The following is a 24,170-nucleotide window of genomic DNA, read 5'->3' on the forward strand; positions in this document are numbered from 1 at the left end:
TTTAATTATTTTTGTTAATGTTTCATTAACATATCATTTCATAAAAAAATTAATTTACTTTTAATTTATCTGAAATTATTAAATATAATTTATGAAATAATTAAATATAACTCACATTCACTAATATTTTCCTTCCTCGAGTTTCATGTGGATTTTCTATCAATTATTATTGACTCCAATTATATCACCGCCCATATCTCTTGTATAAGGTAAGAGTGAAACCATATACACATTCTATACCCTTCACTTTAAAGCTTCCTCCATACTCGTTGTAATTTACCTTTTTCTTCCAAAAAATCTTAAGACATTTAATTGACTTAAACATCAAAATGCACCTCAAAAAACAAACTCCAACACCCTTGAACAATACTTTCCTACTACAAGTCTAGGCTAGTCTTATCTCAACCTCCAAATCATCATCCAACTCATCCTCACTCAAAATACTATAAACAATTATCTAAATCAATCCCATCTCAACCTCTATATCATCCTCACTGAAAATACCAACAATAATGTACAACTCTAAAACAAAAACAAGAAAGGAACAAGTCCATTAATCGGTAGGCAATATAGTAAGAGCAATTTCTCATAAATATCTTTTTTCAATACCATAGTCATTAAATATTTCTATTTTACTGCTTCACTTTGTAATTCTTCCTAAAAAATCAATTCAAAAAAAAAAAAAAAAAAAAAAGAAACCAAAAGAAGACGTCTCATTTCATCAGTGAAATGCGCTTCCAAACGAAACGTAGTGTCCTTCACATTCCTAAGGAAACTACACCATATCAGCAACATAAAAACACCAGAGAGAAATTCTAGAAGACAAGACAGAGCAAAGGATTTCGAGTAGAGATCAACAAAAGTTCGAAAAAAGATGGGTTGGGGATGGGCGATCTACGAAGGAATGGTGGTTATGGGATCGCTAGTTCTTCTAGGATGGACAGGTCTTTGGTTCTTAAACCGAAGACTTTACAAAGAGTACGAGGAAAAAAGAGCTTTGGTTCAAATCATTTTCAGCATTGTATTCGCTTTCTCTTGTAACCTTCTCCAGCTCGTTCTTTTCGAGATCATCCCCGTTCTCTCCAGAGAGTAAGAGTCGCCCTTTCTCTCTCTCTCGGTGCGGGTCTTTGCATTTTCTTTTTGTTGTTGTGGAAATTGGGTTTTTGTTAGTTTAGTCTAATTTTGGTTTTTTTAGGAGTTAACTAGATTTCTATATATGTTTAGGGGTTGTCAGTGTAATTATTTTATGGGTTTTGCTTTGTAAATAAAGGAAACGAAGTTGAATATATATGAGTAAGTGTGCATATAGAGGCTCTTTTGGGGAATTTATTATTGAGAAGTGGGAATGGCTAGGATTTTTGAAAATTGGGTTTTTGATAGTTTTGGATTTATTTTAACAATTAAAACTTATCATGTGTGATTCGTGCTTTACTAGGAGTTAACTTTCCATTTATGTTTAGTGATTTAGAGTGTTTCTAGTTATGTGGGTTTTAGGTTTCTCTTTTGGTTGCTTTGTGAAAGGAAAAAAGTGAGTTGAATTGAAATCTGATGAGTGGCTATATGAGCATTTTTCCTGGTTGTTTGGTACAAATTCAACTCTTGGAGACTGCTGAATGTACTTTGCATATTGAGTTATTAGTTTCTTCTTTCATATTTTTTTATTTGCTTTCAGAAGATTGGTGTGGTTGTTTGTCTTTGTTAGAAAATCTGTAGGGCATGGCTTTTACATTTGTGAATCTTTATTTGTAACTAAGTCACCTCTATGTATATGTGATATTTAGTTTCTTGGAAGAGAATGTGAGATGGAAAAGGTGTGTTCTTAGAGTTGATTTTGATGGTATTGGTGTTAATGCAACTACTGAGCTTAATCTTCTGTCCAAAGGGTAATTTCTAATAAATTGATCCTCTTTGAAATGTGAAATCGTGTATTTAATTTATTAGAAGTCCCCTTTTCTAAAGTCATAAGATTATGAAGTACATCAGACTTCTGAATATTAAGTTTTTTATTTTTGTTGTTCTGGAGAAATTACTATTATTGGTTTGTGCTTCTTTTGTTCTACATTTTGTTAATCCTCTCTAGGGTGGTTTTACGCATTAACTTAATTAATTGTGCCACTAGGGATGTCTCCAGGATGTCATTTTCATCTCAAGAAGAAAAAAAAAGAGTAATACTGACCTTTTTGCCGCTAGTTCTTGTGTGTGTCTATTATGTCCTTTCACTTCGCTTCATTTTACTTTTTGCTACCATTTTTTAGCATCTAACTTTAAGTCTTGCTTTCCTTCTGATTGCTTATTTGAAGTCATAAGTCTTATTGTTAACTCGCATTTTCCCTTTTGTTGATAGGGCAAGATTGGTAAACTGGAAGGTTGATCTATTCTGTTTGATTTTGCTACTAGTTTTCATGTTGCCTTATTACCATTGCTACTTGATGCTTTGCAACAGTGGTGAGTTTTTTCCTAAATGCTAATTGAATTCTTTTAACTTCAACTTTCTTTTATAATCTAGAATTGTTTTCTATGATTTGTTATTTCTCTTGTGAGAGTTAATGTTGAGGTATTAACATTTTTGAGAACTATGCTGTGTCTCCTTCCCCCAAATATAAATGTCTGCATTCTTAAATATGAAAATCATTCTCAATCAGTTACGTCACCCTAGAATGGTGAATATATTTTGTTTTTATGATTGATTTATATGTCTTTTTCACACAATTGAGTTCTGAGCTTAGATGGATCTGCAAAAGTAGTTAAGAGTGTTTTTAAAGTAGTCACTTGGAGCCTATATATTTGGCAATATTGTGAGTGAAATTTCTGAGGCCTAAATGCAAGTTGTGAAAGATAAAACAAATAACTTCTTTAGATGCGTTCAATTCTTATCTTTTAGGCCTAACATTTTCTAGATGTTCATCTCAGGTGTGAGGAAGGAGCGGGCTGGATTGGGAGCTATTCTATTCTTGTTGGCTTTTCTCTATGCTTTTTGGCGCATGGGCATTCACTTTCCCATGCCCTCTCCTGACAAAGGTTTTTGATTTCCATTTATCTAAGTTCATAGTTTCAATCTGTCTCGCATGCACAGGCACAAACTCACCATGTTTTGTTAACAAATTTCTCTTCTTTTATTCTGATTGGATTTGGTTTCAATCTTTTACCTTAATCTTAATTATCTGAGAACGACACCTGAAAATTTTTTGGGACTTAGCTTAAAGATTGGAGAATTTATAACTAGATGGTAGTGGAGTAAATTTGGCCGCTGTATTCCTGGAATATTAGCTGGATGATGTGATTGGAATTTATTTTATGGTTTTGGAGGCCAAAGAGAAATTTATGATAGGTCTGGAGGTTTCAATTACAAAACACTACAGTAAGATTTTGTGTTGTGGATAAGGCAAGGAGATCAGTCACATCCTTTGCATTTTTGTATTTCTTAGCTCTTTTGAAGATTATGCTTCTATGTGGCAATAATCTGAGGCCAAAAACTGGATTTTCTAGCAGGTTGTAAGTAACCTGGATTAAAGGATAATGATTTAATTTTAATATATCAGCACAAAAAAAAAAGTCTCCTTTTAACTTTAAGCATACATCTTTTATGCAAGTGTTTCAGAAATATTAGCTCCTGATTTTTATTTTTCAGGTTTCTTCACAATGCCTCAATTGGTCAGTCGAATTGGTGTTGTTGGAGTAACTGTCATGGCTGTCCTATCTGGTTTTGGTGCCGTAAACTTGCCATACAGCTATTTGTCACTCTTCATCAGGTATTGACATGTACTGATTGTCTGATTTCTTGGTTTTTGGATGCAGGATAGTTAAACAGAGTTTTATTCCTGCATGCTTCATATTAAATAACCATTACCCCTCTACTGTATTTAGAATATCATTTTCCACATTTTTTTCATTGCTTGCTTGGTATTTTGTTTGATAATAACTTTGTGTTCAACCTTAGTTCTTTTACATTGTCTTTGATTTATGTGATCTTCCAATGATTATTTGGAAGCAATTCCAGAAAGATAGGATGTCCTTGAACATAATAATGGCATCATGTATATTTTTGCTTAGTTACTGATGAAAAGTGCTTGAGGATTGGATAAGAGGAAAACCACGGTAGTAGTTACAGAGTTGACCAATAAATGCAGGAGAGATATTTTCTTGGCTTGAGGTTTAGCCAAGGTGGATTAAGATAGAGTGGTGTGCTTATAATCGAAGACTTTCAGAGAAAGCCATACTATGTCTCCAAGGTAAGAAAGCTTGGTAATTTTGTGTGATGTCCAAGGATTGGCTGGTCAAGAATGAACATGTTATGGCTTGACAAAAGTTCAGCTGTAAGAAGTTGGAGGTTTCACTTATTTAAGATTATGGCTGAGGAGAAGAAGCCTGAGATGGATGTACTTGAATTCTCTTGCTGAAATTGGGACTTCAATTTTTCAGATGCACGAGTGTAGAGATTTAGAGTTAAATATGAAGTTTGAATAGGTGAAGATTTTATGGGAACATTACTGAGATTAATTACTTTAATTTTTGGAATTTAATTGCAAAGTAAAGGTAGATTCTTTCTCTCTCCTTTTTTTTTTTTAAAGTTTACATACAATGCAATGAAAATGGTTGGAAAACATATCTGGGAATTTGACTTTTGTGGTGCAGCAAGAGGAAAAGGTCTATCTAAATGTTGGAAAATTAATGTTTTGGGTGTTTAGAATGTTTATTGCTATAATAAGTAGGAAGAAGAAGAAAAAGAAAATAATTGCAACCTCTCAAGTGCTCTCCAGAACTTGAACAAGAAGACATAATTGTATGCTCTCAAATAATTGCAACTACAGAAATATTTTCAGGAATGATATGAACAACTATGTTCTTGGATAAACTAAATGGTTGTAAAAGATACTTTGCCAACTCTAAACGAATGGTTTGGCCAAAAAAAAAAAAACCTCTAAATGATTGCAAAAAGATCTGTTGAGTTGCTGAGTATGCAGCTTTAAAATATGTGTGTTGATATCCAGCTTCTTTACTTGGAAAATACATGTAACAGTCTGTCTGTACTATCATATGAATGGATGCTGCCCTTGATTCATATACTCGAATGTTATGTTAAAGGTTGAATGTTAAACTGAATGAGGTTGATTATATGATAAATTGAGCCTAGAAACAGAAGAAACCTTGTGAATAGCCCGCTAAACTCTTAGATGTACCTCTTATATGATAACATTTTATAGAATCACTAAAGTAAAATATATTATAAAATTTCTATCTATGCAAGGTATCACAAGCATGGTCCTTAACAGGTATTGGCTGTATATGTCTTTAGGGGTGAATGTCATGATTGTCAGCCTTTCATATTTTGATAAATGTAGAAAGTAACATGGTAACAGTTTGCACAAGCCAACTTTGGATCTAGTTCTCATGGCTAAGCCTGTAAACCACGCATGCAATGTGAAGGGATTGCTGACCATTTTTTTTCCCTTTAAAGCTTGGAGTTTGTAGTTTTGGTATAATCATATAAAGAGTAGAAGATTCAAATGTATCTTATAGTGTTCTGAAAGCTGATACTGGTACTTTATTGACACTGATAGACAGATTAAAGCTGCCTTTTCTGGCGAATTTAGTTTTCTTTGTATCATGTCTGTTTCAATGCATCTGGATGACTTTGATTTCTTATGTATTTGTGCCTGTAAATGTGGCAGAGAGATTGAGGAATCAGAGATTAAGGCATTGGAGAGGCAACTAATGCAATCGATTGAGACTTGTGTTGCAAAGAAAAAGAAAATCATTCTTTGTCAAAAGGAGATGGAACGAGTTCAAGGATCTGACGAGGTTTACTGATCTTGCTCCTTTTATCTTAATGCTTTGAAATTGATGCAATGTTGTGGATTGAGGTCTTTTATGACCCCCCATAGAAAATATGTAAGGTTATGAGCGAAGCATAATTTGCAGCTAAGATGGAGATAAACACAAAATGCATTTATAGTGTTCTTCTTTAAGCTAATTCCATTGGTTTTAAATGCCATCAAGGCTGAATTTGGTTTGGCACGTTCTACCACAGTGGATCATATCATGGTGCCAAAAGTCATTTTACATGCATTATACTTGTTTGCCATGTTGTTGTTCTTGTCTGGTGTGTTTCTTTATTTCTTGCCATTGTTTTTTTTTTTTTTCAATATATATATATATATATTTATAAATGACCCTAAAATTTAAGTATTTTTCAAGTCGTGGAATTGACTTTGATTATAGTTCCTATATAAATATATATTGGCTAATTAAAGATGTATCTTTCAGAACTTAAAGGCCGGATCCTTCTTCAAAAGGATTGTAGGCACAGTTGTACGTTCAGTGCAAGATGATCAGAAGGAGCAAGGTCTGCATTCTTTTTCTCATCTTCAACATATAGTCATATGCTGTAAAATTCCCTATAATAATGAACCTGTGATGTGGTATGTTCTAGATAAAATCTGTCTTAGTAGGCCTTTTTTTTATGTTTTTCCTTTTATTTTATTTTTTGGTTGCCTCAATAAAGTTCTTAGAATTTCTTCTTGGATAATCATACTTTTTAGGACCTCGACTATCATCTAATAGTGTCAACTTTGGATACATCATTTTTTAATTAATGATGGCAATGGGCTTATGTGTTGATATTTTGATCATTAAACCAGTGAAGGAATATGCATTCATATGTCACACTTTTCTTTTTTAATTGGATTTTGACCTCCTCCATCTTTACTATAAACATTGGATAGATTATATTTTTGTGATGTTTGCATGTGCCATGGCACTTCTTGCACATTGAATATTCTATAGCTATTACACATCAACTGTGAGATTGTAGATTGTGTAAGAATGAACTAAAGAAGAAATATGCAGTATTGTTTTCCTAGTAGTTTTGGTGCAATTAACCGTATTTTTGGCATGCTGAAAACTAACAAGTTATCCACAGCTTAGAAAGGTGTTTCAAGCATAGAATGCAAGTTCTACTGTTCTAGTGTAAAGGCAGAAGTCTATTTTGCACAGGACTCTTAGAGATTAATCTTGCCCTTAAGCATTAGCTCTGGTACCAAAGGATAAGATGGATTAGCTATAAGCATCAGGAAAAGAAAAGTTGTTGCTGAACTTTCTGGGTTTAAATTGGTTTTGAAAATGGCCTTCAGCTTTATTGTGTTAAAAACATTGAACTCAAAATTTCAAGTTTTTGTGGATGGTCTGAATTGCCGATTTAGATTTACTAATGTTATGTTTTCACATAGTGTTTCTGATGTATTCGGTGTCTTGCAGTGGCTTTGCTACTTTGTTTTGATGTAACTTATGTAAGCTTACAAAGATGTTTTTTTACACTGTTTTACGTTAGCATTTGACTTCTACATTTGAGAGGTATAAATACTTCTGGTTCAATCTTTTCGAATCAATGAAGTGGTTTATCTTCTTTCTTTGCAGATATTAGAATCTTGGATGCTGAGGTTCAAGGTTTGGAAGAGCTTTCAAAGCAACTATTCCTGGAAATCTATGAGCTCCGGCAAGCTAAGGTTTGCCTTTGGCTCTACACTTGTATTCTAACTATATTAATCATGATTGTGGGCCTTTGACCTAGAGGTCAATACCGTCTCTTAAGGTCTTCTAAATCGTTCAAAGTGTAAATGAATGAAGGCTTAGACTTAGTCACATCCATTACTTTCATAAGGGCCACTTTAAAACCAATTTTATAGGTGGCGGAGTTATGCCTTAGAGCTAGCTAGAGTTGAAATCAAATTTACATGTGATATTACGCTGTCACATTTTCTATTATTTGTCTTGAAAATTGTTGTAATGGACTGTTCTCATGTACAAGGTTTACCATGCATTAAACCAGAAAGATGTGGAGAAACAGAAAAAGAGATTGATATTAACAGAATGGTAGCCAAAAATATATATATATATATTTTTTTTTCGTTCTCTTTATAGTTTGTTATTGTTTGAATTTCTAGTCCATGTTAACTATTTTAGTACATGGGGTTGTCACAATACTGGCTACCTGTGATGATCTGCTCACAGAAGATGTACAATTATACTATCTTGATGGACCTCAATTGCTTTGTGGAGTTAGAATTTGTACTTAACATATAAATTATAATGCCTTTTTAATGCAAGTTATTTATTTCCTTTCAGAAGTTTGTTTTGTAGACATGTTTTTTGTTTCTTTAATGAAAATTGATATCTTAGCTGCTAATTGGCGTAGTTAGTCGTGTACGGCTACTGTAGTTATTTAAAATGGATGTTTCCTCTTTGCTTTCTCTTTTAGATTTGTTTCAGTAAAAGCAATGCTCAGTCTTCTTTTTTATATTTTGCAGGAGGCTGCTGCTTATTCGCGAACATGGAGGGGCCATTTGCAGAATTTGCTTGGCTATGCAGGTTCAGTTTATTGTGTATACAAAATGATTAAGGTATATGACCAATGAATTTTTACTTTCCTTTGCTACACGATTAAGTTCAAGTAAATAGTAAAATTTAGTGGCCTGAAAATGAGATGTCATTTATAAAGAAATATGATGAAGGTAACAATCATTAAGATTAGAAAAAAGCTGACATGCCTGACAAGAGGCCCAACCATAGGTCTACAGCAATCATGTAACGGAAATGAGCCCTAATTCCTGTAATGTGCTAAAAGTTCATAATCCTTTTGATTTCATGGATACTCGATGATTTTTGGAGTTTAGACTTTATGCAATTCTACTTAATTATATTCTGAGTGATTCAATTGAGTTGCAATTTGTCTGTAGGATTTCCTTTTGTTGCTACTTTTGGAAGCCTTTACTTTTCCTTGTTGTAGGGAGACTTTATCTTTTATTAGATATGAGACAGTATTTGCACATCTTACAAGTTCCTTTAAATAACTTATGAAGATTTATATTTCAAAATCATTTAACTTCAATTCTATTGTTGAAGGTTATACTATCAAAATGATAGAACAAAATTATGCAACCACTGCTTTAACAAAGGGAAATAATAAAACAATATCAATGGATAATTACAAGATGTGATGAGGCTTTTTATGCCAATAAAAGCTCTATTGAACCTTTTACTCAAGTAGCCTACATTTAGGCCAAAGTCGAAAAGTCCTCCAAAACATTTGCAACCCTTGCATTTGAGAATAGGAAGAAGAGCATAGATCAGTGATTGATTCATTTTGTGTCCAAACTAAGTTTGAATTGAGTATTTCTCAAAAAATTTTTGAGAAAAATGGGTACATGATGGCTTTATAACAACGTGTCAATTATAAGTGAATTATTTCAAACATACTTGTATAGCTTTTTATTTTAATTGGAAGAACATCTATTTTTTTAAGAAAAAAAAGAATCCCCTTCTAGAAATGAAATAGAATAAAATAAAAATTTATAGAAAAGTACTTGATTTTGTGTTAAAATTTAGGATCCCACATTCCCTTTTTCAAGCAGCTTGAGACTGCTTGCTAGTTGGTGAAAGCAAATAGAAACTCCCAAAAGAGGCCACCATATTTACACTAGTGCCATGTAAACTGCATCAGCAAAGTTCACGGGCCAACAAGTGAGATAGCGTGTGTTCAAGTCTTACAAGTGGTTAGTTTAGCAAAAGTGTTATTACTATTACAATTCCCAATTTACCAGGCCTCATTTTCATGGTGCTATAACTGGGTGATGATATCTGAATAAAATCTTAAAACTTCCTCCCTTTAAGTGAGATTTTAGAAATATTCTTCAATGAAAAGTTCCTAGAAAGCTGAAGCCTGACTTTTAAGATTTATTTTCATCCTTTCTTACATTGTTTGAACCACCTAAAATCTCATGACTTATGCTCACCAATTTGCCTTTGATAGCCTATTTAATCTTGGTTTGAAAATTAATTTTTCTTGCTCCTCTGGTCGCCCTAATTTTCAGTTAAGAATTCCTCTGGTATACTGTTTATTTAATCTTGGTCTGAAAGTTCATTTTGTTTGCTCCCTTGATCTCCATGATTGTTAAGAAGGCTAATCATCTTTACTTGACTTTAACCTAGCACAATACCCAAAATCAGACCTTTTATTGGACTGTAGAATGCCTCTAATCTTTTTTCAGGTGTTTGTGTATCAAAATTTTTGAAGGTTGCATTGTTGATTTCCAAGGTTAGGATTTGATCCCATCAGAATATTGTGGGAAAGGACACTGGAACATGGACTTACTACATCGCTTTATTCTTGAGATGGATCAAATTAAACAACTTTCTATCACTGAATTTGGGATAACAGCTTTAAATATTTATTTGCTTTTTATGTTAAGGGGTTCTGAGGCAGGTTAGGTCATTAAAAGTTCGGTGCTCAATTTTGAAATCCTGAAATTTCTGATATCTCAGTATCCTTTTGCTCACAAATTTTCCTCAACTCTCAATTTTTTTCTGATTTAAGATTTAATGTGGAAAATGGTGCCTGATTGATCTGTTGTTTTGGTGCAGTCTTTGCAAAGTGTTGTTTTCAAGGAGGTATTTCATCTCTGAATGATCTCTGCTATTTTTATCTTTTTCCCTTTTTTTGTACAGTCAGTATATATCAATAATATCTGTTTCTTTCGCAGGCTGGTTCAGTTGACCCTGTTACAATGTCAATTACCATATTGTTGCAGTTTTTTGACATTGGAATAGATGCTGCATTGCTATCACAGGTCAGTCTATTGTGTTGCACTTGAATAGATTGATAGTCTGCAGCTATGTTAAAGTACCCAAAGTTGTTGCGTGTAACATATGCTTATAACTCACCACTTAAGTGTTGAAATGTTCTCCGCCTCCTGTTTTTGTCCTATACTTGACTAAGCTTGAAGTTCCATGTTTTTAATTTTTCGGGAGGACAGTTTTTAGTAAATTTTTTTCTGTTTCTTTTGATACATATGGAGACACATCGATGCCCTTTCCCATCCCTTATATCCCACATTTCCTGTTTCAGCCTTCAAACTTGAGACCTCCAAGTTAGAGTCTCTACCTTTTACCCAATTCTTGCTTATAGTGAAATTAGTTAAAAATTTTAAGTATTTAAAATTTCAGCTGGAGTTGTTTCTGAAATACAAGACAGGATCTAAATTTCGTTCATTCAAGTGCATGACCAAATATTGAATATATATTATATTACTTGCTGATGGATTTATCTGAATAAGTCTGATTTTTAATGAGCCAGTTAAAGTCCTATCTCTTGATTCATTTTTAGATATTCTGCACAAAGATTGAATTAGCAAACATTCTTTTGCTATGGTATTAGTGTTTATAAATAAGTTTTGACTTTTATATTAATGTTTTAAAACTCTTTATGTAGTTTGGTGTTGTTTGGGGGGAGGGGGGGCTTCCTCCCTAGTTAATATTAGTAACAATAATTGTGGCATTATATCTGTTTCTCTAAAGATCAGCAGTAATATATTTGTGTCATTTCAGTTTCTACACTGTTCTAGTACATTCAATTATCAGATCATAAAGTTGCCACGTTTTTCTTTCTGCCTTAAACCAGTATGGTATGGACTGGTATGCTACAGTATTTCAATCCGGCAAGTTTGTCAACATTATGCTTCACTAATTTAGTGCTTGACCTGGAAAGGAAAACCCAAAACAATATTTGAGGGGTTTAATGTAAAAGCATGCTGTGTGAAAATATGACATGCCAAGCTTGGTGATTGGGCTTGAGATGTCAGTTGGCACCAATAATTCTAGCACTTTGTGATTGGGAAAAGTTAAATGACCATCTTGTTGCCTTCAGTATTCACTCTATTAATAACACTTTTAGTAGCTATGAATGCAATTGCTATGTACAGTCTCTTTGCTGGGGTTGATGGTTGTTTTCTTACATTTTTTCTGTTTTTCGTTTGCAGTATATTTCCCTGCTGTTTATCGGAATCCTAATTGCCATATCAGTGCGGGGTTTCTTAACTAATCTAATGAAGGTAATCTTGCCTTCTGTTTGTGGGGCTTTGGGGGAGGGGGAAGGAGGTGCACTGCTATTTTAGTTTTATGTTTCTTATAGTTGAGTTGTTTTAGTTACCTTATGCTATTTCTAGTTGATTTTGTCTGAAAATCTTTAAGCGTCAGCATTGTGAGTCCATTGTTGTTTTAACAAATGTTTAGTCATTGGATGCTAATTGACAACTTTGAAACCTTTCAGAATATAATCAATCAAGTATGGATTTTTTCTGGTCATCCTTGCTGGTCCTATGTCCTAACACCGTGCTAGCATTGCAAGATTATCTAGCTTGGCAGCTTTTGTGGCTGTCATTATTGTCATTGGTCATTTACTCATTGCTGTTGTTGTTATTAGTATCAATTTACCTCTTCTTATGGAGAATGTTGTTTTTTCTTCTTCTTTTTTATCTTCAGTTTATCACTATTTGCATGACGAGCACTGATACATGCTTATGGCATCATGTCAACCTGTGTGCCCTATCATCATTGATTTTAAAGTGAAATCATCTTTCTTTTAGAAGCAGGATGTGTTTCCTATTGTCTGGTATTCTGCGGCTTAACTTCTAATGTTTGGTTGCATGCAGTTTTTCTTTGCAGTTTCCAGAGTTGGTAGTGGATCTTCCAGCAATGTTGTCCTTTTCCTTTCAGAAATTATGGGAATGTATTTCCTTTCTTCAATTCTTCTGATACGAAAAAGTTTGAGGAATGAATACAGGTATGCCCATGTCAACTAATATATCTTTTGTGTTGCTTATTAAGGAAAAAAATTCTTCTCAGTTTGTAAAGTTCTTCTGAATGTTTTGTTATAGATCCTTTCTAGAGGGACGAAAATTGTTAATATGTAGTGTCAAGCATGTAGAATGCTCTTTAATCATTAATGTGAAATGGTTGTTTCTGGAATCCACAAAACTTTGTTTACTTTCTCAGCAAATTTATAGTATTCACCTCTATAGTGTTACTGCAAAATTCTCTTGAATCAAATCTTTCTATATTGATGTGAGTTCATTATTGATAAATAGTACTGTAAGAAACCATATGAAATGCCAGTTTTAATTTGAATATACTTGATTTGCATATAAGATCCGAGTTTCAAAGGCTAATAGTGAAACCTAGGATTGAGATATCAGATTAAATGCTTGCTATGCTATTTTTGCTGAGAGCTGTTTAGATAAAGCAGTTAGCTGAGAGCTGTATAGCCAAAGCAGGTATAACTACTCCTTTGTGTCATATCTGAGCAGCCTTTCTGGCAACTGGGCCATCCTTAGAGATTGTTGAGGAAAAAGTTAAATCTATGATATTAAGCCCCTTGATTTGGCGAGTCTTTGATCAGAAACTCTGGTCTTGTGCAATTTGAATTCACTTTATGATTAGATCACCAATAAATTAGAATGCAAGAAAAGAGAGAAGAAATGAGAGAATGGGTGAAAATGCAATGCTGTGCAGAAGTTATTCTTGCTGTGTTACACAGAATGGATAAAGAAATGACTCAAAAGCTGAAGGGGATGGATAAGGTCACTTAATTCAAAAAGCTAGGTTTCTGAGTAAACATAGATGTTATGTGTCAAGTGGTGCTCTGGCAAAGTAGGACATAAGACGAGAAGAAATGAAAAGAAGTTAGTCTTGCTGTGTTACACAGAATGGATAACTAGAGATGACTCAAAAGGCAGAAAACAAGGGGATGGATAAGGTCACTTAATTCAAACAGCTAGGCTTCTGAGTAAAAATAAATGGTATGTGCCAGTAGGTGCTGTGGTAAAGTAGAACACGAGACAAGAGAGAAGAAATGGGAGATGGGTGAAGATGAAGTTAGTTATGTGCAGAAGTTAGTCTTGCTGTGTTACACATAGAAATGAATAATTAGAGATGACTCAAAATGGCTGAGGAGAAAGGGATGAATAAGGTCACTTAATCAAAAAAGCCTGGTTGTCTGAGTAAAAGTGGATGTTCCTTGTCAGGTAGGTGATGTGGTGGACCCCCCATCATTCTTAGTTAACCATCATGGAAGTCAAGCTGATGCAACCTTGGTATTCTTGTCTTTGCATACAATGAAAAGGTGCGTTGGATAGCTATTTTATGAAGTTTTATTTGCCTAAAAGAGAATTAATTAGACTTGCCTTTGAGTGTTAGATTCACTATGTAGAACTGTTTTCAGAGGTTAGTAAATGAAGCCTTCTGGATCCTTAATATATGCTATCCTGCTAACTAGAAAAACTTAAGGTTGACCAAACCTTTAAGAGCTGCAGGGCACAGGAAATATGGAGCTTCGTTTTATGTGTTTTAGTATAATCTGCATGGGTAATAAACCACATCAAATTTTTTTTACGATTCAATGGACCTTTTACTCGATGTACTCTATCTTTGTTCCTTTTGGTCTTGTTCTCTGTGTAGTTGTCTTTGGACATATCTAAATCAATATAATTACATTATTATCATGGTTGAATTTCTCAGTATAGGAACTGCAAAATGGTGGACAAGTTTTCGCATGAACTTTTTGGACTTAAATTGGACCAGGCTCTTATTTTTATTTTTTATTGTTTAAAACCTACAACTTAAAATTATTCGCATTAAAACCTGGATCCTTTTTAGCTATGTGTATCCATTGGCAGGTTGATTATAACGGATGTTTTGGGTGGAGATATTCAGTTTGACTTCTACCACCGATGGTTTGATGCAATTTTTGTGGCCAGTGCATTCCTTTCTCTGCTTTTGCTTTCTGCACATTATACATCTCGCCAGGCTGACAAACATCCTATTGATTGATGTATTATCATGTAAGTAAACATCAACATATCACTTAATTTCCATCATCATAACTTTTCCCTTTTCATGAGTGCACCAATACAGAATTTTATTTCCGCCAAAGCAACACAATTTACTGAGGAAAAAAGAAATGGTACTTCTCGCCTGCTTCTCTCATACTAGATGCATCTTATTGGACTGTTTTCTTTGTTTTAGATGTGCCACAACAAAGCGTTATTATACAATCTCAATTCAGTTTCGAGCCTAAAACCAGGTACCAATACGAATGAATTCCAAAGCTATTTATATCATTCGATGCCTCTTCATTCCTTTTATATGTGAATCATATTTTCACTTTTTCATTCTTTAAATTGAATTGAATTGAATTGAATTGATATTCATATGTGTGGAATTAAGTCTGTCATTATTGTTATTGCTCATTATTTAAAAGCTGAGTAATCTGCCTAGGGCCCAAAAACTATTTGTTCCCTCTTTCTTTTTTATGCTTAAACTTTGTCTAGCTCATCTTGATAGGCAGCTGCTACTAAGATCTCATGTATGTTAAAACATTGTTGTTCTGTGATCATTGAGATTGGCTTGGAAAGTCATAACATAGAATCTTGAACGGCAGCTGATAATTTCACTAGCATAACATTGAAATACTATTGGAATCCATTAGCATCCTATTTTGTTGGTTAATTATTGAAGATCATTGTTGTTAATATCATACCGTCACTGTTGGTTTTGGTTGGTACTTGCCAAATTTTCACAAAAGCATAACATACAACCATATTTTTTCCGTTTTGCTTCATGTGCCGCCTTGCACTGGTTAATTTGGATCGTACCAAGTTTTGCTCAGCACAAAATCTCTTCACTGATATGTTCTTTTTTAAACCCATTCCACATACGTCACACGTCAGTTGATAACCACCAATTTTTCCCATCAAAAACCATAAACAGCTGTCGAAGAGAAAGATGGCTTGTGCTGTAGAGAGGGAAAAGCACTTCAAGTTTCTTTTTAGAGAGAGAATGATCTGGTAGGGGAGAGGGTGCTTTAACTTGCAAGGAAGGAAACAGGACTACCATGAATGATGGTGCCATGAGAAAGAGTTGGTTTCCATTGCCATGCTAAACAGCTCTAGATCTATCTTTAAGATAAGCATTGTGTGGTGTTGCTGTTCAAGAATGCAAAAGCCTCAAATTTTAAGAAAATTAAAATGCTGGCTAGTATATTATTTACAACTTTTTTTCAGGATACCTACATTAGATTCAACAAAAATTTCTTAGATATGTTGTATATACTACTGCAAAGCTGAATCAAAGTAAATTTATTCATCTAGTTTCTTGTTTAAACAATGAAGGGATTGTAACAAGATGGTAACAGTTAGCCAACCATTGTTTGCTCACCATCGCCACATTTGCTGTTAGTTGATAGTTGCATGGTTTTACCGCTTCATGCATGTTATTTTTCCATCTTCTTTTTCTTTTTTCTTTTTTTTTCCTTTCCTTTCTAGAAAATGAATCATTGCCACTTATTTGCAGGTTGCAAATTTACTTACTAAAAAAAAACTTTGTAAACCCCTTGAGACTGAACACACTCCAAGAGGGTCTATGGTGATCTATATTCAGGATGAAGAACACCAGGGTAAAGTTTCGTTACGATAATTTTTGTGCATAGTTTATGATGCAAGGAAGATAGTTATTTCTGTTGATAATACATTTGTTAATTCATCAATTAAATTCCAATTCTTTCAACATGTATGCAAAACTTAAATGTTTACCATCTTTTACAACCTCCACCTTGATCTTATTGTAAAGGTTAATCCGTATGTTTTCTCTATATAAGGTTAATAATGTGTTATTCACATATCAATATTATAAATATAATGTATTATTTTCGTATTATTAATAATAATATAAGAAAAAAATTTATTAAGTAATCATACATTCTCGTGAATCAATTACAAAAATTTTACATTTTTTACATTTAAATAAAAAGTACAAGTTATAGTCATAATCATAATCAAATATTACTTACATCCATAATTATTGAATAATCAAAATGTAAATATGATCCTCAACTTCATAAATCTAGTTCAAACACCTATTTGGCCACAGATTTAGGGTCTCTCTCTTGAGTACCAAAAACCGTTAATGGCCAATAGATTCGATCAAATCACTAGTGAAGTCAATGCTATTGATTGGGATAATGTTATTTCGAGAAATATTCGACTTATGAGAGCTAGAGTTTGGATTTGTCCTTGGCATCCACTTATAGCAGGATGCATGATTAGAAGAGATGATGGTGCCATGATGTGGATTTGAGTTCCGATATGACAGAATCTGCAAGTATGCGCAAGATGTGGTATCATTGGACGCATACAACCAAATTGTCCCCATCAAAATCCAGATATTGAAAGAATGACTAACGAACAGATGGAAAGCATCTCTGAAAGATTTGGCTAAGACACTGGTTATGATCTGCAACATATCCTTTTCAGGAACAGTATAAGAGCACTTTTCAAAAGAGGGACTCATAGAACAACAACTATTAAGTATGCCACAAGAATCCCAAGTATGCATGATAATATGCGGGCAACCCACATCAAAATGGAGAATCAACCATTGAAAGCAGATCCTATTGAAATCAGAAGCCCAGATTTTAGACCCTGAGCAGCTATCTCCGGAGGCTCAAGAACCACAAGCACAAAATGAAGACATCCAGCAGTTTGGAAACACGTTCGAGATCCTAGAGGATAGTTTTACCGTTGAACAGAGCCCAGAGTTACACCCACTTTCATCAACAGAACCAATGCGGTCTGATATACAAAGGGAATGGGAGAAGCAGTAGAGATAGCTGGATAAGCTTTTTGAAGAGATGGCTCAAAATAAAGAACGACTCATGGACACAACAAATAGCAGACAACATCTAGAACTCTTCACCTAACCAGTTGATAACATCCCCAGATGGATAGGACTGCCAGATGGAGATATTGTTTTTACAAAAGGCAGGTTTGAAGAACAGACAAGAGAAGAACGACCTGACAGTAGTGCCATAGGGGAAAGGAGAAACAATGATCGAATGTTAGAAACCACCAACTTACTCCTGCCAGGTTTCAGGTTAGAAATAGGAAATAATCTCTCTGAAGGAGAAGGTCTAGCAAATTACAACTTTACAATTTAGAACATACTTATACCTTATGATGAATCCGAAAGTGAGGACAACACCCACTTTTTCTGCAAAGAACTTAGCTTGCAAGACGATGAGCAAAAGGTCCCCATTCCTTTAACAGAAAGAGGGATTAGAAATGATTGAAGGCTAGAGACAGAACCAACACAAGATTTTCCCTTGTAGACAATACAAGATCAACCCAAAGGGGATAATTTTGAGTAAGGTTCTATACTTAGCTATGACCATCAAGAGCAAGGTTCTTAACCACAGAACACGAATGAGATGTCTGATCAGAAGAGGAAGAGAGATGAAGTAGACAGTGATTAGGAAACTGAAAATAGAAGACAGGTAGGACGTTTGATGCAGATATTGGAAGTCACAGATCAACAGCAACAACAAAAAGATAGAGGCCAAGATATGGGGTTCAGCTAAGCTATCCCATAACAACCTTCCCATCAGGCATGGTCATCCTCAGTTGGAGTGTTAGGGGGTTGGGTCAGCCCCTAATCTCATTCGACTGCCATGAACTGATCCCAAAACACAAACCCAATATTTATTTTCTTATGGAAACTAAAGTTGCCTTGGAAAAAGGCAAACAGATTGTAAGTGGATGGGCATTCTCAAACGTTGATGGCATATCTTGTACTGGGAAAAATGAGGGTATGATAGTAATGTGGACCAATTGTCTAAATGTTACCATCTACTTTAAAAATAATCATATGATTTTAGCATGCATTATTGATGTTCATAGAAGTTTTTGGATAACTTGCTTGTATGGTCATCCTGAATTGCAACACAGGAACTCTATTTGGAACTAATTGCAAAATCAAACATATAGAAAAGAATGATAGTTGGGTAATGCTTAGAGATTTCAACCAAGTTATTAGAGCAGAAGATAAACTCCTTTCGAAACTTCTCACTAAAAGATGCCAATTGTTTGATCGACTTCTTAATTGCTTGTAACCTTGTTGAAATCCCTCTCAAAGGACATTTCCTCACTTGGACAAATAACTAGGATGGCGAGGACTTGGTATAGGAAGGTCTAGGTAGGACTTTTGCAAAACCTACATGGTTTAGACTATTTGAGAAAGCTACATTGACTAATCTGCCAGTGACCTTCTCAGATAATGGGGCGATGATCCTTGCAACAGAAGAACAGAGACATTTCAGAAGAAGGCCTTATAGATTTGAAGCCAGTGGGTTACACATCCACAATGCAAAGAAATCATTAGCAATTTATGGTGCAATGTGGTTAAAGGTTCTCTTTCATTCATTCTAGTGTAGAAACTGAAAATTACGAACAAATATATATTTAGGAATCTCAGAGAAAGAAGGGAAAACTGGAAAGTGATCTCACCAAAGCACAAAAGTACCTAAATTCTAAAGATGCAGGCAAAAGAGAAAAGGAAATCAGTAAGGAGTTGGAATAGTTGGCGAAACAAGAACAAATCCACTGGATGCAGAAATCCAGGGTAAATTGATGATACAACCACTACCGCGAGAAGAAGATGAGGAATAAAATCTCAAGACTACTCATAAATGATCACCGATGGGAAGAGGATCCACAAAAGATTGAAAATGCATTCTACAAGTACTTCATAAATATTTTCCAAGCTAAAGACACAACGAAGAGAGAGGAAATTAAAGCATGCTTGGAAAAGCTTGAGTTACCTAGATTGATTGACAAATATCAAGAATGCCTCAACAAGCCCTTCATGACAGAGCAAATCAAAAGTGTCGTATTCCAAATTGGGCGTCTAAAACACTGGGAGTTGATGGAAAATCGGGTCTTTTCCACTAGAAGTTCTAGGATAGTGTTGGAGCCCTTACAATAGCTTTCTCCTTGTCCTTTCTTAATCCGAGCTATATGCTCAAAGAGTTGAACAAGTACCGGAGAAGGTCACGGATTGCAAACCAATAAGTCTTTGCAATGTTGCATACAAGATCATAGCAAAGACAATAGCCAATATGCTAAAGCCTATTATGGAAGATGTCATCTCACCCTACCAAAATGCTTTTGTCAATGGTAGACTTATCTCAGACAACATCATTTTGGAAGGTGAAATCATCAATACCATTTGGAGGAAAAAAAAAAAAAAAAGGTAAGGGTGTTATAGGTGCATTAAAAATTGATATGAGCAAGGCATATAATAAGATCAACTTGGATTTCATTAAAGAAGTGTTGAGTATGATGGGCTTTAATAAGCAATAGATCTGAATCATTGGTGAGTGTATTGGTACAGTTAGTTACCAAGTTCTTGTGAATGGAGCCTCATCCAAACCCATCCAACCACACAGAGGATTGAGACAAGGCGATCCCTTTTCCCCGCATCTATTCATTCTCTGTCAGAATGTCCTTTCCCTTATGTTAAAAAAAGCTGAGGAGGAAGGAAGATTCCAGGTAAAGATCAGTAGGAATGGACTTGCCTTTAGCCATCTGCTCTTTGCAGACAACTGCTTCTTTTTCTTCCAGGAAAGTGTCCATTTCTGTAGAATGGTGAAATCCATCCTCAATAATTTATGCACACCATCAGGACAAATGATAAATCAAAGCAAGTTCAAATTATTCCTTAGCCCTTCTTGTAAATCCAAATTCAAGAGATGGTTTAGCAGAATGTTGAAGATCAAAATCATCGACAACCCTAGCAAATATTTAGGAGTTGACTTTGGCAAATAGAGGTAAAAGGAGTTCTTCCAACTCTTCCTCGATAAAATGCAGGATAAACTAGCCAATTGGAAGGCTCACAGCCTATCACTAGGAGGTAGGCTGACATTGATCAAATCCACATTGAGCTCACTTCCCTTCTACGCTTTATCATGTTCTAGAGCACTTAAATATATCTGCAAGAAAATTTATCAGATTGTGAATAGCTTCTGGTGAGGACACGAAGTAAGAGAAAGGAAACTTTTCATGACAAATTGGAATCACTTCTGTCTACCTAAAAATAAAAAAGCCTACGCATAAGACAAATAGAGCACACGAATAGGGCGTTCCTTGGGAAACAAGCATGGAAAATATTGTTCAATCCTGAATCTATAATGGCAACTCACTCGCTAACAAATATTGCAGAAGACAAAACTTTGAAGAGGTTCAACCAAAACCAGGTGACTTTTGGATTTGGAAAAGTATTCTTACATGAAAGGATGTATGCCTAAAAGGGACGGATGTTCAAATTTGGTTGGGAAACAAGTCTTATATGAAGGATGGAAGAATTACAGAAAAACCAAAAGTAACTAACAGTTACGAGAATCATCTGCCCTATTCCGAAGTCTTGGCACCCTATGCTCACTTTGTCCTCCTTGACCCAACATTGGCACAAAACATTCAAACAAGAGCATTCTCCTAATTTTGAGGGTGAGGATAAGTTGGTATGGAAATTCAAATTTAATGGTGAATTCACTGTTAGATTTGCTTATTGGAAACTGATAAGAGGAAGGGAGCGCTTAAAATGGCCCAGTGGGACAATCAAATAAATGGAAGAAGATTTGGAGTCTGAAACTTCCTTACAAAATGATCATCTTTCTATGGAAGATTTGCAACAATTGCATTCCGGTCCGCAATGAACTCTTGAAACATAATATTGGCACCTCAGGTTAGTGTGCTTTATGCAAACAGGAATTACAAACTATGGAACACCCTTTTGTTCAATGCCTTTTGAAAAGAGCAGTTTGTTTTGCATTGATCTTACACTCATAATGGATTGCTTTAGACCTGGAAGTCTTATCGAATGGATCAAATAATAGCTAACCATTAAGGGCATTCATTCAAATGAAGCCTATAGGTTCTACAGCCAATTTGCAAGCATTCTCTGGTTCATCTGGATACATAGGAATTAGTGCATTTTCAAAGACTCCACACTTAATCCCATGAAAGTCCTTTTCCATCACAAAGTTCAGCTTCAAATAATAAGGAAAGCCTTCAGTTATGAGGATCCAAAATATAGGAGCACTCTAATCATCTAGACTCCCACTAATCCCGGAGTTAGCCCCCATATGCCTGTAATATCAACATCTGGATGGTGTATCTAGGCATCCATAAAGTTCCAAGCAACAATTGGTATGGCACTAGTGTTATGTTCAAAGACTCGAAATGACTAACTACTGTTTTTTACTGGGCCATCGAAGCCTCCTCCATATGTGATGCCAAGATTCTCCTCTTAAGACAAGTTGTGTATAGAGGAAGTGCGTTGGAGGCAAAAGTAATAGTCTGCAAGGAAGATAGGAACAAATGGAAAAACATAATCCAGGGCCGCACAAAAGCGTACTGGAATGTACAACCAGCGCTTGATGATATCCACAGAATCATTACAAATGGCATGCACTTTACATTCACCACGGAATGGCACCCACTAGCCAGAGAAGTGTATGCAATGGCAAAAGCCATAGCACAAATCAAGACGTTATTCAGCCGGCCTTACCCTATTCTTCCTTTAATCCTTACTTTGTAATTTACGTAAGCATATAGTTTTCATGCGGATAAAAAAATTTAGCTTGTATTGATTGATTTAATTATCAAAGAGCAGAAGTTGGAGCCAATTTCGATCTGGTTCGTTATCCAAAAAAATGTGGTTTTTTAGAATTAAGCCATGATAACATAAAATTAATGTATTAAAAATGTATAAAAATCTAATGATTAAATATTTGCATTGTTTTCTATTATTATTTCAAAAAAAAAAAATTTTGCATGTTTTCTATATGAATCAGTTTTATATATGTTTAAAAGTTTTTAAGATAAAATAAAAAATTTTCACTAATAATGGATGAAATAATTTTACTAATCGAATAGTTTCGACGGAAAAAAAAAAAAACTTCATTAACTAATATTTTGCATTTTATGATAATTTATATATTATCTATTTATATCTATATCTATAATTATTTATCTACTATCTATCTATATCTATAATTTTTATGTATAATTCAGAATCTATGATATATGAAAGCAATGTTGTCTTCATTTTTTTTTTTTAAAAATCATTCAGTGTCTAGTAATCATTTTAAACTCCGATTATTTTGGAGTCGAATTGGATTGAATCCTATAAAAAAAGCAAGTTTTTCTAACACCTATCTTTTCCATTCATAAGACTAAACGGAATCCTTACTTAAGAAAAACCAAATTCCTTAGCTATTCAAATCAACAAGCTTTGGAACGTTTTCTTTAGCTTATTGACTAAAATGGTTTAAGAAGACACGTAAAGTATGAGTTCCAACCCTACCATCTCTTTCTCTTATCCTGTGTATGGAAATTGATATTTTTGTTCAATATGCATCTAAATTTTTATATTTTTAAATATTTTATATTATAAATAAAATTTATTCCTTTATAAATAAAAATTTAATCCATTAAAAAACTTTCATTTATTTGATTTCGGTCAAAAAAAATGAATTGATTTTTTTGGTTTTTATATTAAAAATAAATTTATTTATTTACTAAATTTATTCAATTTATAAACAAAAATTTTAGTTAAACGTAAACTTTACAAATATACATGTTAATGTAAGTTATAAATTTTAGTTATTTATACACCATATATACAAATATATATTTAATATATAATTATTATTTTGAAGATATATCCAACTCTAAAAATGAAAACGGTTTAAATTAGATCATATTTGATTTAATTTTTGGATAATACATAGTATTATGAATTTTCAAATTCCGATTCAAATCCGAACAGACATTCTCTTGAAATCGATCTGTTTCAACCAAATTTGATAATTTAGTTTAGTTTATCAATTTTTTTGAAATTTATTTTTTTAATTTTTATATTGTTTTAATATAATTTTTAATATATTTAAATAAATTTAGATTATAAAATAATTAATTTTATTTTATAAAAATTTAAAAAATATATAATTTAAAATATATATAATTTAATATCGATTTGAATATTTTAAATTTTTTTATTTATTGATTTGAAATTTGATTCCAATATAATAAAAACATTTAATATCCAAATGTAAATCAAACCAAATAAAAAAATTAATCCAAATTAAATTAAATATTACTATTTCAAATTAATATTTTATTTTTAAAATTTTTTTCTCACATCCAACACCTTTCTAACATGCTTAGTACTACTTATTAAACTAAATTAAAGATTAATTTAGCATTATTGTTACAGTAAAATAAATTTATGTTGAGAAAACTACATTTAAAAAATATGGTTGAAAATTATAATCATTTAGTATTGTTGTAAAAAAAAATGTAAATAATTAAAATGATAGTGTTTGTGCTAAGTTCGGATTAAGGGAAGAGCTCAGAGATAAGCTCTTTGATAAGAATAAGAGACTTGAGGATAAGAGCTTAAAGGAAAGTATAAGAGACTTAGAAGAAGAATTGTCTCCCATTTACTTA

The 24,170-nt window shown here is 33.6% G+C and overlaps 1 protein-coding gene across 6 annotated transcripts; it reads left to right on the plus strand.

The window, feature by feature from the left end:
- Positions 1-700: 700 nt before the first annotated feature.
- Positions 701-16,422, plus strand: LOC111295969 (GPCR-type G protein 1). 6 transcript variants are annotated; one of them, XM_022889889.2, is made up of 15 exons: positions 701-1,089; positions 2,345-2,445; positions 2,911-3,018; positions 3,629-3,749; positions 5,670-5,799; positions 6,265-6,343; positions 7,414-7,502; positions 8,304-8,396; positions 10,417-10,443; positions 10,536-10,622; positions 11,811-11,882; positions 12,483-12,613; positions 14,505-14,669; positions 14,854-14,911; positions 16,180-16,422. In XM_022889889.2, exons 1-13 carry the CDS (start codon positions 875-877, stop codon positions 14,656-14,658), a joined length of 1,407 nt encoding a protein of 468 aa, XP_022745624.1. In that variant the 5' UTR covers positions 701-874; the 3' UTR covers positions 14,659-14,669; positions 14,854-14,911; positions 16,180-16,422. The 6 variants fall into 6 exon arrangements, with proteins under 6 accessions (XP_022745624.1, XP_089625255.1, XP_089625256.1 ...); XM_089769129.1 differs by lacking the exon at positions 16,180-16,422 and adding an exon at positions 15,558-15,976; XM_089769130.1 differs by lacking the exon at positions 16,180-16,422 and adding an exon at positions 15,598-15,976.
- Positions 16,423-24,170: the final 7,748 nt, after the last annotated feature.

Source organism: Durio zibethinus, chromosome 12 (genome assembly GCF_047325235.1).
Source record: "Durio zibethinus cultivar Kanyao isolate XHJ-2024 chromosome 12, ASM4732523v1, whole genome shotgun sequence".
In the NCBI taxonomy this organism is placed as follows: Eukaryota; Viridiplantae; Streptophyta; class Magnoliopsida; order Malvales; family Malvaceae; genus Durio; species Durio zibethinus.

Bases quoted from the DNA above. Each gene is read 5' to 3' on its own strand.
- LOC111295969 (XM_022889889.2), top strand. From the start codon at position 875: ATGGGTTGGGGATGGGCGATCTACGAAGGAATGGTGGTTATGGGATCG. The intron at 7,503-8,303 runs GTTTGCCTTTGG...TATATTTTGCAG, and splicing joins ATGAGCTCCGGCAAGCTAAG to GAGGCTGCTGCTTATTCGCG. The intron at 12,614-14,504 runs GTATGCCCATGT...ATCCATTGGCAG, and splicing joins AGTTTGAGGAATGAATACAG to GTTGATTATAACGGATGTTT.